This window comes from Excalfactoria chinensis, chromosome 7 (genome assembly GCF_039878825.1).
Source record: "Excalfactoria chinensis isolate bCotChi1 chromosome 7, bCotChi1.hap2, whole genome shotgun sequence".
Classification (NCBI taxonomy): domain Eukaryota; kingdom Metazoa; phylum Chordata; class Aves; order Galliformes; family Phasianidae; genus Excalfactoria; species Excalfactoria chinensis.
In genome coordinates, this window is record NC_092831.1 from 19,104,489 (window position 1) to 19,119,813 (window position 15,325).

General features: G+C 45.7%; 1 protein-coding gene across 3 annotated transcripts in view; it reads right to left on the bottom strand.

Annotated features, from left to right (window-relative positions):
- The window catches only part of CHN1 (chimerin 1), an 82,849-nt gene extending 77,134 nt beyond the window's left edge, over window positions 1–5,715 (bottom strand). The window contains exons 1-2 of one of the 3 annotated variants that reach the window (XM_072341210.1): window positions 5,587–5,715; window positions 4,587–4,729 (exon numbers count right to left, since the gene is read on the bottom strand). In XM_072341210.1, coding sequence (XP_072197311.1) covers window positions 4,587–4,611 — 25 coding nt within the window. In that variant the 5' untranslated portion in view covers window positions 4,612–4,729; window positions 5,587–5,715. Of the gene's footprint in view, window positions 1–2,357; window positions 2,672–2,721; window positions 2,989–4,586; window positions 4,730–5,586 lie in introns of those variants that run through there. The other 2 variants (XM_072341215.1, XM_072341212.1) reach the window with 2 other exon arrangements.
- Between the last annotated feature and the right edge of the window lie 9,610 nt (window positions 5,716–15,325).

Sequence of the window (15,325 nt, forward strand, 5' to 3'; positions counted from 1 at the left end):
CCACCAAGGTACAGGAGAGGAGTTCTCATCCACTTGTGTGCTCTGAGCAGAAAGGCAGTGACATAAACAACTAACAATAAACGTGGTCAGGAAGAGCTCCCCTAGCCATTTGGAGACATCTTCCTCAGTCCACACAAGGCAGTTTCTGAGCAAACAAACAGAAAGTGAACAGACAAGCAGAAATGCACAACAAAAAATTCTTCCAAACAACGCTGGCTTGCTTTGAACACTTCTTGGGACACCCAGAGAGAAAGCACTCTCAGCAAACAGCTGTAGCAATAGCAAAACTTCCCATTTCCTTTTTTTCCTCCACATGTTACCTCTCCCACACTTCAACTGTCCAAGCAGAGTGACAGTACACACCTCAGCTTTGCCTCCACAGCATCCCATAGGTCCAGCTATTAGCAAATGGGCAATGGGGATTCCAGCCACAGAAACACATCTGTGTGCTCTTCCTCTCTCCAAGAGAAGCCACAGTCAGGCAGCAGAGCAGAACCTGTGGGTCTTTTCCACTGCCTCCAGGCTAAGCCAGGCACGCAGCCTCTGCACACGAAGCCATGGGCTCTGTGCTGAAACAGAAGGGATGGACGCAGCTTAAACTCCATTCAGCTGCTGCAGCAGGCAGGAAGAAATGGATGCAGAAAGGGAAAAAAGGCTGCTGACAAGGCTGTGGTGACTGAATGCACAGCCAGCCTTCTGAGAGCCCCCAAGTGCCACACTGAAGGCCCCACCTGCAGCTACCATTCCAGAGGCTACACAGAGCAGCTTGACATTCTGCAGCAAAGGGCAATCTCTACCAGGAGCAGAGAACTCTCAGCCACGGAGATAAAACACAACATATTCACCCTTCCAACTGCCTGATAACCACAGGTTTGTCTCAAGCTAGAACCTATGATGTCACTCTGCTCTCTAGCCCCGTCCTCTTTTAGAATATGCTTTCACCTACGCACTGCAATCACCATAGATCAGCGTAAAGGGCATGAAAAAGGCACGTTGTAATACTTCCATCCCTCTCCTTGCACTCGCTGTGCTGACACATACACACATTAATTGAACCCACCAAACTGGGTGGATTTTCCTCCCAAGCTGACACGATAACTTATCTCAAGTTTTATAGTCTTTGTGGCACCACCCTATTAGAAGCAGCCCTAGAATGTATGAAATTTGATTCAGATATACCACTGTAAGTTAGAAAAAATTGCACAGTATTGAGCCTAGAATTAACACTTCTCACAGGCAGCCACAACCAAAACAAAAGCTGAAGGTGTTCGTTCACTTTAAAGCCAACAACTTTGGGTCTGTTGTTGTTGCATGTGGAGACAGCATGCAGCAAGTCACAGCAGCTCAGAGGACACAGCAACACACAACACTGTGATAACTCAGTTGTAAGCAAATCACAGCTCTATCTGCATACATTCCTGCTTTAACCCAACTCCCCCTGATGCTCCTGCACTCATAGTTTAAGACATTCTCCTCTGCTTTTACACTTACAAAGGATTTCACATCCATTTATTAACGTATATTAATCTCCTTTGCCACATCCTTCTATTGTCCCATTGTGGATCCTTAGGAGAGTGCAATCATCACATTATTACTCTTTTTTTTTTACCCTTAACAAGATTTTAAGACCTCGGCACAGCGGAACCCCCCGCTCCATCTCCTGTTTGCTCATTAGCTTTAACACGAATCAACGTCACTAACAGCAGATGTGAGAGCACGCGCAAACCCCTGGTTCAATTTCCTTTGTAACGCAAATTTATTGATAGCAGAACGTCGTTATTTCTATAAAATGCACAGAAGCAAAGAAAAATAACCCAGTAAGTGTAAAAAAAAAACAACAGGTGCTTGAGTTACAAAGGTCACAGAATCATCATAGAACCGCTTGAGCCAAAAGGGGACTCTTACCCAGCCCAACTCCCCCGTTAAGAACTTCGTTTAAAAGCTCCAGTTAAAACACTCGTAACTTCACAGCCTTAGACCGCACGGACACATCAGCTACTCACCGCGGCAAACGCGTGTTGCCTTCAGCAGGCGGTGAGCTCGGCCCCTGCAGGGCCTGCCCCGCCCGACACGGCCGCCATCCGCAGCCGGGCCGGCAACGCGCGGATCCGCACGGCGCTGCAGCAAACCCCGCGCCACGGACACCTCCCCGGCCGACAACTGTTCTGCAACACGTGCCGAACTTGTTGTCGGGTAGGGCTGGCGTGCCGGAACAACATAACAGGTGCCAGCTCTTCGGGAAGAGGAACGAAATCACGCTCGTTCTTACGCGGAGCTGCATCAACCCGGACACCTCGGGTCGCTCGCTGCCATAGAAGCGACGCCCGGCCGTGCCGCCCCCCGCGCAGCTCCCGTACCGCCTAGAGGCGCTGCCGCCGCCACACCGCTTTGCTCGCCTTGTGGCTTTCAGCAGCACTCGGTGCGCGCGTTTGGGCAGTGCGTTAACTGCGAAATTAAGACCACGCTTAATTACAGAAGCCCCGCACTCAGCAGCCAAATCACGGCTCTTCCGTTTTCTCTCCAGACCCCCTCGAGCACACGGAACGGAACCGAGCCGAGCCCCACATGGCTCCGCACACACCCAGCCCGCCGCTCGGCGCAGCGCGGCCCCCCGTTTCCTCCCGGCTCAACTTTTACCGCCGCCGTGCCCTCCCCGCGGCCCCCGCCCCTCCCGGCCCCGCCCCGCCGCGCCGCAGACAATGGGCGCGGGCCGCTACTCACCGAACAAGGTCAGAGCCATGGCACACGCGGGGGCTGGCCGGCCGCGACGGGGCTGGCATTGGCGCGGCGGCGCTTCACGGCGGCGGCAGGGCGCGACCGCAACGCCCGCGGCCGCGGAGCTGCCGGCTGCGGCCGAGGAGAAGGGGATGAGGGCCGCGAGGGGCCGCCTGGGCCGGGCGCAGCCCCGCTCCCGCTCCTCCCGCCCTCCCTGCCGCCCGCCCGCGCTCTCAGTGCGGCCCGCCGCCTCGGGGAGCCATCTTGCGCCGACACACGACCCGCCTCCCGCCCTCCTGCCGCAGCCGGCGGGGCCGTTCCCATGGCAACGCGGCCGCCCCGCCGCCGAGGCACAAAGGAGCGCCGGGGCCGGGCGGCAGGTGCGGAGCCCCGGGCAGCCGCCGCCCCGAGGGGCGAACCGCCGGCCCTTGTCCTCCGCCCGCCGTGCTGCAGCGGGCTGCGAGCTCCTGGGACAAAGCGCTGCGCTGGAGCAGAGCGGGAGCTCGCTGTACCGCAGAGCGTTCTCCTCGCGGTCCCAGCGGAACCCCCCTGAGGACAGCGGCCGACAGCGGTCACCCTAAACTGCAGTAAAATCCATCAGGTGAAAGGAGGGCATTACATTCTTACCCTGAGAACAAACGCTTACAGCAGGGGTTAGTTAGCACACACGGCTGGGTGACCTGATGGCTTCGCACGGGACCGTCTGTGTGAGGAAAACACGTGTTGCTTGAGCTCAGCAGGGCCACGGGATACACTCCACGAGGAAAAACACTTTAAAAGGTAGTTGGAGAGCTATCAATATATCAAAACATGTTTTTATATGTTTTTATGGCCAAGCCATAAAAAATAACATCAACTTCCCCTCAAGTTTCCTTGAATTGCACGCAGCTTTTTCTCTGCCACTATTCCAGCATCTTTTTCTAATGACTACTTGCATATACTAGAAACGTTTCCTTGTCCAGAGACAGTTTGACACGTCAGGAAGAAATCAGAGGCACAAATCAAGAGGAAAAAGCACCCAAACAGTCCAGAGTTCTCTAAAGCGAAGGTCTCTTCTCCCACACCTTGCTTTTTGCACAGGCCTAAAATCATCACGGCTATTCCCACATAACAACAGTATCTTACAATTGCATAATACCTTATGGAGCCAGCACACCTCAGAGCACTGGCAATAGGCAAAAATGTCTTAGCAACAATCCTGGGAATTTCCTCAGCGAGCACTACTGAGGCACCTTGCCATTGCTTCACAGGGAAGCAGGGATGATCTCCTACATAGGAGAAATTTCTCCTATCGTTACATTTGCCTCCTGGTAGGAACAGTCAGGGTGTAGTATGGAGGCTGTACTCCCTGGAAGAGCCATACAGACACAAGATGCTATTCTCCGCTCCACTCCTTGACCTTCAGCTGCTTTCTCACCTCCTCCCCTGAGCCTCACAGCTCTTTACATTCCAGAGGCAATTACTACTGCTTCATTCTCTGCTTTCAGTCCCCTTACTGGGATTTAAGGCTGGCTGCCAGTGTCTACCTCTCCACTGTGGCCCCTGCCCCTTGCTTCTGATGTGGGCACAGGGTGCAGCTCGCTACTACCCACTGTTGTCCTGCCTTGATACATCGGCTTGTCTGAGGGTCTGCTACAAACAGTGCCTAATTAGCAGACATTTATTCTTCAAACCTGAACTAATTCACTCATCATATATTGATAAATGAGATTTTAAAATTAATTACGGACATTTATAAAGATATATACCCAACCGTAAAGAAAGGTTTCCAAGCTTGCAAATCCAATATTACGTGAAGGAAAATAAACATAAATTAAAGCCGTCCCATATTAGTGGGGAACAGTAAAAGCAAAGGCGTGTTGAAATGTTACCTGATGAATAGGGGCAGCATCTCATGGCAGCTGCCCCTTGGCTGCAGGAGGGCAGTTCAGCAGAAGCCTAATGCGTAACTGCTGGTGACCACGTTACCCAGCACCTCCACGGCTCCTCTCCTTTGCAGCGCAGCATTTCCCCCCTGGAAAAGGCAAGGCAGGTTTCTACCAGTTGCTCAGTGAGATAACTCAGTCGTTCTACCTAAATTACAAGTCATCAGTAAAAAGTTGGAAGACTGACTGCTAAGCTTTCTTAAGCTTCCTAGTTAAAATTAACGTTCAGTAAGCACTGCCACTTCAACGTAACAGCAAGTCTACCACAAATACAGAGGTGTTACTGCATGCTACCAGTATCTTGAATGCTTCTTGCTTTGAGGAGAGAATTGACATTTGAACTTATCTTTCCAGTGCTCTTCATCACCAGTGGCCAAGTCATTTAAACAGAACATTACCTGACTCTGCACAGCACAGAGAGAGACAGGAGGCCGGCATCAAGTACAGCAGCGATCGGCAACCTTTGCAAAGCAGGCATAGTCAGCATCATGCTTACATCAGTGCTAGTCTGGGGATTTCTATGGCAGTAAAATCTTTTGTTTTATTATTATTCTTTCCTTAACTGTCAAGATAAACGAATCGCATCTAAGCAATTTGCTCCCTTTAGATTGATGTTGTGAGACATAATGTCATTTTGGACTTTGATGGCATCAAAGAGAAAAGTTTATTCTCCTCTATGCTGCAGGAGCAGAGCCCTTTCCAAGACACTTCTTTAGGACTTTCACATTATGGCTCCCACTTAATGGGATTTCCAAGGTGTCTGCATAAATGTGATGAGAATTGCATCATGAGCTACAGGTGGCACACAGTAAATACTACCTACGGCTCTTGAAGAAATTATCTTAAGCTTTGATGTAATTTCCATTAAAAATGTGCACCCAAATTACATTTCACAGCCAGCTTTCCCATGCAACAGATGACAACAGCAGCAAGTTACAGTGCTCACCTTTGTCCCCTCTTCACTTCAACACCAGTGATGCACACAGCACTTAAGATGCAGGGCTGGCTGTAATGGAACAATTCCTTTTGCTTCCCAGGTAAGTGATTCTTCTCTGTCTTCCAGTTCAGAGGTCACCTGCATACCAAGAACCACCTCATACCCATCTTTTCCAGGCTTTCACCTTTAGTCCTTTTTGACTTTAAAAGCAGCCTACTAGTATTCAGAAGAGGATTACAGAAAGGAGGAGAATCAAGTTTTTACAAAAGTAAACAGCGATAGGACAGAGGGGGACAGTTTTCAGCTCAAGGAGAGGAAGTTTAGATTGAATGTCTGAGGGAAGTTTTTCACAGAGAGTGGTGAGGTGCTGCAATAGGCTGCCTGAGATGCCTCCACCCCTGGAGGTGTAAAAGGCCAGGCTGGATGGGGCCCTGGGCAGCCTGCTCTGGTGCCAGATCTGGAGGTTGGTGGTCCCTCCTGTGGTGGGGGGGATTGGAACCTGATGTGATCCTTGAGAACCCTTCCAACCCAAGCCATTCTATGATTCTCTGCGAGCTTTCTTATTGCTCATATGTAAGCTCACTAGCGAGTCTTATCAGCAGATATATATAATGCAAAACCAGCTATTCATTATGTTAATAAAATCCTAGAAAATTCCAGAATTGCTTGTGCTTGCTCAGATGTATGTAAAATGGTATGTTCTCTTATTTTTTAAGAGTCCTGCATATGAAACACATAATATGTTTTTGATTGCTTGTTTTATTAAGTGAAACGAACAAGCTAATTAAAGAAACTCCAGGAAGTGTCTGCTTTCTGTCTCCTAGGGACAAGCCTCAGGCATCAAAGGAGATAATACCGATGGCTGTAAAACACCCAAGTGTGTTTATATTACCTCTAAAACGCAGCTTATAGCTTCTATTTAACTTTCATATTTCCTTTTTATATCACATTTAGAAAGATTCAGGCATTAGTTGAAAGAGTGCTTGTATGCATTAGAAAAAAAAAGGTAATTACGATTTAAAAAACAGAAGGTAAGCCATTTGCAAGGTAGTCTTGGGAATAAACCATTACAATTTTATCCATAAACACCACAGACCAAGAAAAAGCTGGATTCAAACATCTGCAAGATATTTCTAGTCCTGACTTTGGGTCTTCAACCCTCAGCAGATGAGCTCCGATGTGAAGCCATACATTACGCTACAGAATTGACAGTGGTTCTTCATGCAATTGTAGCTTCCAGATCTACTTCTAGATCTACTGGATGGCTTTGAGGAATTGCCACAGGTTTTAAACATTCTCATTAGCAACTGAGAACTGCAGTTGCGAAGTGCCATGTAGAACATCCGCTAGAGAGAAGTATTTTGTACTAAATCTTCAACTAGAAGGTTTTATTCCCAGGAAATGCTGGAAAGCTCTGGTTAACTGCTTTCGGGCAACATTTGTACTTCTCTCTTAGTGCAATTACTTGATTTTCTAATACCAGTGCCCTCAAAATTATTTCTTAGATAATCTGGTGCTGCTGAAGCCATTTGATAACAAAATGCTTTCATTGAAAGCAGCATGGCCAGCAGGCTGAGAGGTGATCCCGCCCCTCTGCTCTGTGCTGGTGAGGCCTCACCTGGAGTACTGCGTCCAGATGTGGAGTCCTCAGCACTGGAGAGATGTGGACCTGTTGGAGCGTGTCTGAAGAGAGCCACAAAAATGATCCCAGGAGTGGAACATCTCTCCTTTGAGGACAGGCTGAGATCTGTTCAGCCTGGAGAAGGGAAGGCTCTGGGGAGATCTGATAATGGTCTTCCAGTACCTAAATGGGGGGTATAATAAGGAAGGAGACAGACTCTTCACCAGGTGAGTTGCTCAAATGGTTTCAAACTAAAAGAGGGGATATTTAGATTGCACATAAGGGAAAAGTTGAATTTGTTTTCACAGTAATGGTGGTGAGGAACTGGAACAGGTTGCCCAAGGAGGTGGGGGAGGCCTCGTCAGACTGGACAGGACTCTGAGCAATCTGACCGAGCTGTACATGTCCCTGTTCACAGCAGGGGAGTCGGACTGGATGGCCTTCAAAGGTTTCTTCCAACTCAAAAGACTTTCAAAGGAGAACATAAAATCTTTCAAACTGAGCAAAAAAAGCAAACACACCATCGGCAGCTTTCAGCTTTGCTGCACATAGCACAGGCAGCTCCGCAAGAAGTCAGGCTAACAGCAGCAGAGCACAACAAGCACAGAGTAACACTGGAAATCAACTTTCAAGTCCCGCGTTAGCTCTTCTGGCTCACAGGGAGATGGCATTAACTAAAACAACTTCAAAGAGCTGGGACCGAGTGAAGTTCTTCTCATAATGATCTTAAGGAGTTACTGAAGGGATCAATAGCTTCTCCCGTTAAACAAACAAGCTGCTTAAAATGAGTATTATTCCTAAATAGGAGACAAACCGCTCTTGGAAGTAATAGCGGGACTTAATTAGGATTTGAGATTTTCGCTATTTGTTAATTGATCTCCCAGTCTCAAAATAGTTACAGCGAATTGCAGGTTTGCAGCAGTAAGATTCCTCGTGGAGGGACAGAATCACCTGACCCCTCTGAAGCCCTTTTATCTGTGCCAAAACGCGTAATTTATTATGTGGTTTCCACAGAGAGAAACTTCTGTAACTATGTCACCGTTTTGCTGGGGAGAAAAATATGTCATTTCCTTTTTCTTTAGTAATAAAATAGGTGCATCCCTTGATTGTGAACACTTTGCCTATTGTCAGCTAGGACATGTGGAAAGTACCTCACAAAGCAGAAGTAAATTAGCAGATATCCAGGTCCTAAATTGGCAGTGCCAGAAACAATTACTAAGACTTGGTGTGTTATTGATTCTCTTGATAGGACTATAAAATGTATTGGTTATTTAGACAACCCTGGCAGCATGAGGCGGTTGTAAGACACAGGGAAAGCTGGCTATCATTGTGATGGTTGTGTGTGACCATAATTGCAAGTGAATGAGTGGGTTTCTGCTCCGAGGTGCCACAGCAATGCACTATGCTACATGTAAACCTCATAACCAGCACCCATCCTATCCCCTGGTCACCCCTGTTCACTCATGGAAGATGCAGCTGCATTGTAATTCTGGTCTGGGAGACAAAATGCCCTTTTAATGCAGAAAATCCTGTCTCTTCCCCCATCCCATTGCTTCCAATGACTTCTTCCACCACCCACACAGAGCTCCTGAGCCCTGGGCCACCAGGCCCCACTCCTCTGCTGCCCAAAGAGACCTGAGCTCCCGCTGGCACTCCTAGCACTCCCACCACATACCTGGGTGATGTCTGTGGTAACAGGAAAACACAGGAACAATAGATGGAGGAATTCAAACTGTGTGTGGAAAAAAAACAGATGCATAAACACAAGCAAAACAAGCCTAACATGATGTAGAGCAAAACCACCAGATGAAACACTGCTGCTGTCTGTAACATGGGAGTGTCCCCATGGGCTCAGGCAGACTGATGGGTTCAGCCCCCAGACCACAGTCACAGATACATTCAATATCATTTCAGGAAAAAGGCATTCCCTGTTCATGCTGTAATAGCACAGTTATTAGATATCAGAGGCGGGCTCTTGGCAGTGGCCTTTTCTGAGAGCTCCCTGCCCAGAAAGAGATGCAGAAGTGGTTTCCAGCATCTACTTATATAGCATCAGCCATACTAACAGTGCTGCATACTACCACCACCTAACAGTGAGACGCAGCCTGCCAGCTGTGCTTGGAAGCATATCTGACCCTTAAGAGGGGAAAGCTCAGCTACTTGCAGCAGGACAGAGGAAAGAAGGGAGGGAGCGTTCCAGAAGCACCGAGACAGGCAGTGCTACCCTACAGGTGCTGCTTCCCAGCCTCTTCTGCCTCTCTTGGGTACAGGAAAATACACAAAAACTCTTTGAGAATATGAAGAACGTATTCGCTCAAAACCATTTAGCAGTTACCACTAGATGGCATTTTGCTCCTGACAAACTAGGAACTCCCACATTTTGAATTACTCGTCACAGACAGCGGGAAATAGCAGAAAATGAAATTACTTACCTCATTTGGTTAATAATTTATTATCCACCCTCTCTATAAGGAAGACATCACTAATACAAGATAATTTCACTTGCAGATTTATAAATCCCCTTGAACTGTAGACTGCAGCTCCCCTCCAGCCCCCTCTGCATGGTGGGTGAGGAGCAGAGCTGCAGCCAGCACTTACCAAAAATCTCTGCCACGTTTTTAAATGAGGCACAAATGCAAGCCAGCCCTCAGACTTGGAGCAGGCACGGACATCTGCCTGAAATGCTTTGCTCCAGTAACTGCTCACTGCATTTCCTGTGTTATTTTTGGATAAAGCCTCAATACAAACTGCAGTACTAAAATAATTCCCACTTAGGACTAGAGCTGTTACAAGCCCCAGTTACAGACGTGATACTCTGAGCCAGGTCACTTGCATTTCAGTGAGGAGAAGCAAGTTCTGATGGACAAGATGACATTTCCATTCTCCATCTTTGCATGGTAAAACACAGCTTGCACAGAGGTGCAGTGCAGATGTACTTCCCACACTGTGGAGTGCAGCGGGGGTGGTTTGTTCAGTGTCCACAAGCTGCTCAGTACCGGATGAAAACAAAACCACCTTTCCTTTAATGCACATCAGTACATAAGACTGAGAGGTGAACTACCAACTTTGAAGGAGAAAGACTAAAGTACGTTTAATTCTTACTTGTGGAATGTCAAAACAACATCAATAAACATAATTTAATGTTGCTTGTATGCAAATCTATGCAATATCATGGCGATGTTTTTTCTCATTAGATGATCCTAAGTACCACTGCACTACGTGCAATTTGTTCAACAGTTAATCACAGCACAATTCAGCAGCCTGAATACTGACTGCTGCTTAACTGAATATCAACATGGCAACACCGCACAACCTGCAAAGCAAAGGAATGCTAGAGGGGACAGGAACGAAGGAAGGGCTGCCTGCTGGATGCCCAGGCTCAGCTAGGCTGCAATGAGTTCCCAGGCAAAACAAGGGACAAAATAAAACCAGTTTCTGGATGCAAAGCATTTCTGGTCAAAAGCAATTCCTGAACCAAACTCTTTATCTACTACATAAAGCATTTTCTATGGCAGAGAATAAAGTCTCAGCTCTCCACAACATACGACCTGCTTAGACAGAGCTGATATCCCTCCTCCATCCAGCATCTCTCCTCAGGGCTTTACATTAGCCCCACAAAATTGCCTTCTAGCAAACACTGTTTCTGCAGTTACTTTAATTTTCCACTGGAATTCTGAAAGGAGAAAAAAAAAACCAATCCCAAAACAAAACCCCCAAAGATATCTCACATGTGCTGTCTGAACAACAAGTAAGGTGCAATCATAGCCATAGAATAGCTTGAGTTGAAAAGGACCTTAAAGATCATCTGGTTCCAACCCCCTGCCAAGTAATGTAAAACTGCACTCCAACGTGCTTCAGTAATGCTAAACTTTCAGGCTTTTTCCTCCATGTTTGGTACACACTCAGTGCATCTGAAGCACACATTTCACATCAGCTCTTCACCTTCAGCACCAGCAGCCACAGCCATCAGCGCTGCTGCTGACAGGGGAAGGTACCAAAATCCCTAAGGGTGGAGCCTCATGGCAGCATTCATCCCACAAATGCTCATCTCATAGATTTTTGAGCACCTGAAGATCTAAATTGAGAAAATATTCAGGCAAAGGCGTTCCTGCTTACACTGAGCCACTATGAGGCTCTGGGTACGTCAGTGACTTCTGAGAAGTGCAATTTTGAGTTACAAGAAAGAAGAAACATAATCTGTGTGTCCTGAGCCACTGAAGTCCCTCACATCCAATTTCCCTTTTCCTAAATTACTGTTTACCAGCAAGACAGAAGCACAGGTGGTGATTAGCAACTGGTTAAATCATGTTCTCATCTCTTGCTTGGGAAACGTTCATTACAGAAGTTGCTTCAGTTTATGTTAAATAGTTCTTAAAACTGTGCTGCAAAACTGTAAGTGCCTTTGTATTGGGTTAGTAAAGACATAAAAAGAAAGTTCTCTACAGGTTTGTGCTTACACCAGTGTAACTATGCCAAGGCAGTGACATTTAGGCAGACAAGATCCCCAGTATGTTATGATCCTTGTGGCTGGCCTGCTCTATCAGCCAGCTCCGTTAAGTGGGTGTGTGCACACTTACCTGATAGGTGAAGGCAACAGCAAGAACAAAAAAATCCCACAAAACCCACACATGAAGTTAGAAGAGCAGGCAGACTCTGCACGTCCTCACTGCAACAACACAGCACTGCCAGGCGTCCAGAGCAAGGAAAAGGCCAGAGCTCATCACAAACTGTTACTTGTGCTTTACAGAGAATGTAGAAGAGAAGCATCCCAAGGAAACCAATGCTGTGACATACGATAGGCAGGAACAGCAGCCACAACTATGCTGACAAGTCGAACTGCGCTCCCATTGCGTGGTAACTGGCAGCAGAGCTGTAACAGATCCTTGGATAACAACTTTTACACAGCATGCAGGAGACTGCTGTATGATTTACAGAAGTAAAAGGCGTTAAGTCCTATTAGAACAAGGGCTCCAAGAAGTTTGGGTAAACTGTAAGAGACAGCATAATGAAACCTTTCACGTATCCACACATACATGAAAGTCACAAAATGTGACCTTACTACCTTGACATCAAGTGTTAAAGAAGTTCCTATCGCACAGTGAAACATATGGCATCTGTTCCTCGTTTACAAGGATTATTTTTTTTTTTTTCCAGCAAATCATTCACTCTTTAAAATAACTGGTGAAAGGGATGCAGAAAACAGGAAAACTAAAATATTGGCTTAGTTATGAACTTACTGCCATGCTGACTGTAGTTTGCTGGCATTTCATAGCTACCTAGAATAGCTGTACTATAACATATCACATAACCTTTAGGAGCATCTTGCTCAACGCAGTCAAGAGCAATGTGACCTTCTCACTATTTAGCCCAAGTGAGATCAAGACACTTAATAACAACACTGTAAACATTTTGAAGTGACAAATAATCACAGAGCGTATCTTAGGATCAGAGGAAAAGGTTGGTATAAATAAGAAGTGAAACATGCTCCTTTTTCCACAGGAAATAGTTAACAAGCTGTAATGACGTTTTCTCCATTTCATTTTTGCAGCTGCTAATGCCAAAGGCTCGTTCTCTCTGCTTGTCTCCCTCTCCTCCTGATGAGAACCCGAGATGTACAACCTGGATGGGATTTTTCATTTCACTTCTAATGATAATAAAACCAAAGGAGCAGCTCTCTTGAATTGCTCAGTTTCTAAAAACATGTCAGCCAGCCCAGGGGTTTCTCAGACAGCATTCTGCCTCTGTAATGGTCCAGGATGAGCAGTTCAGATATGGGGAAAGAAATGCTATTTACGTACCAAGCAAATAGCAGCCTGCTGCAAAACAAGAGAAAGAACTTCTCAGATAGCAAAAAGAAAACATAAGCTAACATTTGCCTTATGAGTAGCTCAGAAGACACGCATCACAGTATTCAGGCCACCTGGGGACAGACTGCAGTAGACAGATGTGTAACAGCTCACACTCACATCTGATATATTACGCACAGCATAGGCAGGAGTTACACGAGGAAAACTTGTTCCCCTGCAATTCTGCTCCTCTGCAGCCATCTATGTGACAGCTCTCCTTCCTGAAGCTCACCTGCTCTGTGGAATGCTGACTGATCTCCCTAAGCTGCACAGTGCTATCCTTTAAGCTCATTAATCATAAACTGGGAGCACCACCAGGCCCTGTTGGCCAAAGCCAACAAGTACTACCAGCTCCCTACTCTGTGCTAGGGATATTTAAAATAATCACTTCAGAACACTTTTCTGGTTAAATATTCACTCCCGGATTAAATCTGCTACCTGTAGTTTATTTAAAAACCTTTTCCCTACTCTTCTCCCCAAAATGAATGAGAAGTGCTTGGAAAAACATACGCCATTATAAAAATGAGAACAGATGATGGACAGGACTTTGAGCGAGGTTTAAAGCTTGTTATAGAGTTAGTATAGCCAGGGAAGAAGCAATGTGCAAAACCAAGAGATTCCACACTAAGTATATATATATATATATATATATATATATAAGCACTTTCATGGGCTGATCATTCAGAAAAGTCTTTTGGAGAGAAAGAAAGTGAAAAACAGGAAAGGTTGTACATTTTGGGAGTTAAGAACACTTAAAAAACCCTCGCATTAAAAACAGGAATTACAAGGACAAGAAATGTTCTCTTAATTAAAGAATAAAAAACTCTGAAAAACCAATTTATTTTTCATGATGGTGTCATCTATATCTACCCGATTCAGTGTTATATGAGGCTGGTGAAATAAATCCTACCACCTATGCGACTGTTGACACTGTGGATAAAAATAAATGTAAGGAAAATATTACTGTAAGCTATCTCACACTTCATGCTCTGCAATGTAAATGAGCGCAGTCCAAATTATCTCTACTGAGGGAGGCAACAGGCAGCACATAAATGCAAACAACCTTCATTAGACACATTGTCATGAGTATATTAATCATGTCAAGAAGCATTGCTGGAGTTTCCTTCAGCACAATTTAACATACCTTACTTTATTAGGATGCACTTAATTTCACCATGTTTTCTCCTCATTATCATTTATGATGACCAATTAAAATGTTTGTATCTGCCTCTAGGCAAATTACTTTTGTAATTTCGGTAGCTGAAATCACCACTCATCCAACACTTGTCATCTACTTCCATCAGTCTAGTATCTCCATATCTTTATTTGCCCAGCCTATATTAGCATTTTAAAAAGAAAAAAGATTACTTGGATTGGATATTTACATGTAAAATAAGAATAGATGTGTTTTTTTTCTTCCTTCTTTTTTTTACAGTGGAGACAGGAAAGAGTAGCTATTACTTTCCTCTCGGTTGCCCTCTGTCACACAGTCTGCATGATTCTTCCTTGAAATGATGACCATAATTTGTAGTTAAAGAAAATAGTCAGAATCATAGAATGTTTTGGGTTGACAGAAACCTGAAACATCATCTAGTTCCAACCTCCAGCCACAGGAAGGGTTGCTGACATCAAGGAGATGCCCTGTGTACACTTCTTACAACAGGCTCAAAGTTGCATGCAGTGTAAATGTCATTTCCTTTGTCCAAAAGATGTGATAATTCCATGTACATGGCAGTTCTTTTTTCCCTCCCAATGCCTCCATACCATAGTCCAGCCAAACTATAACTGGATGTGGCACCCCATCTACCATGTCTCCAACATTCATAAATAAGACCAAACTATTTCTCATATTGTAGCAAACAAACACGAGGGTGCAATTTCTACTCAACCTCCCATAACAAAACCGTGAGCAGTTCATATGTTATTTCTTAGCTTCACGTATACGAAGATGAGATTAGGATAACTGAAATGTTAGCTGGAAATTTGGATTTCACACAACACCTTTGCAGTGGCACTCACTGTAACCAGAGATGGCTGAGCAATGCCTGTGATCACCAAGTCGCTCGTGGACTCCTTCTGTGGGTTACTCAGTCTCCTAAAGATATATGGCCGACTCCTCAAAGGGTGCTGCGTGTCAACCTCAAGGCAATGGAATTCGGTTTATTTTCAAAAGAACAGTATGCAGTCTTATTTTCATAACGTTGCTTTGACATCACAGTAACAACTTCCAAATAAACGCTGATAAGGGTAGTGATAAAGAAATAAGTTCGAAGACGCTGCT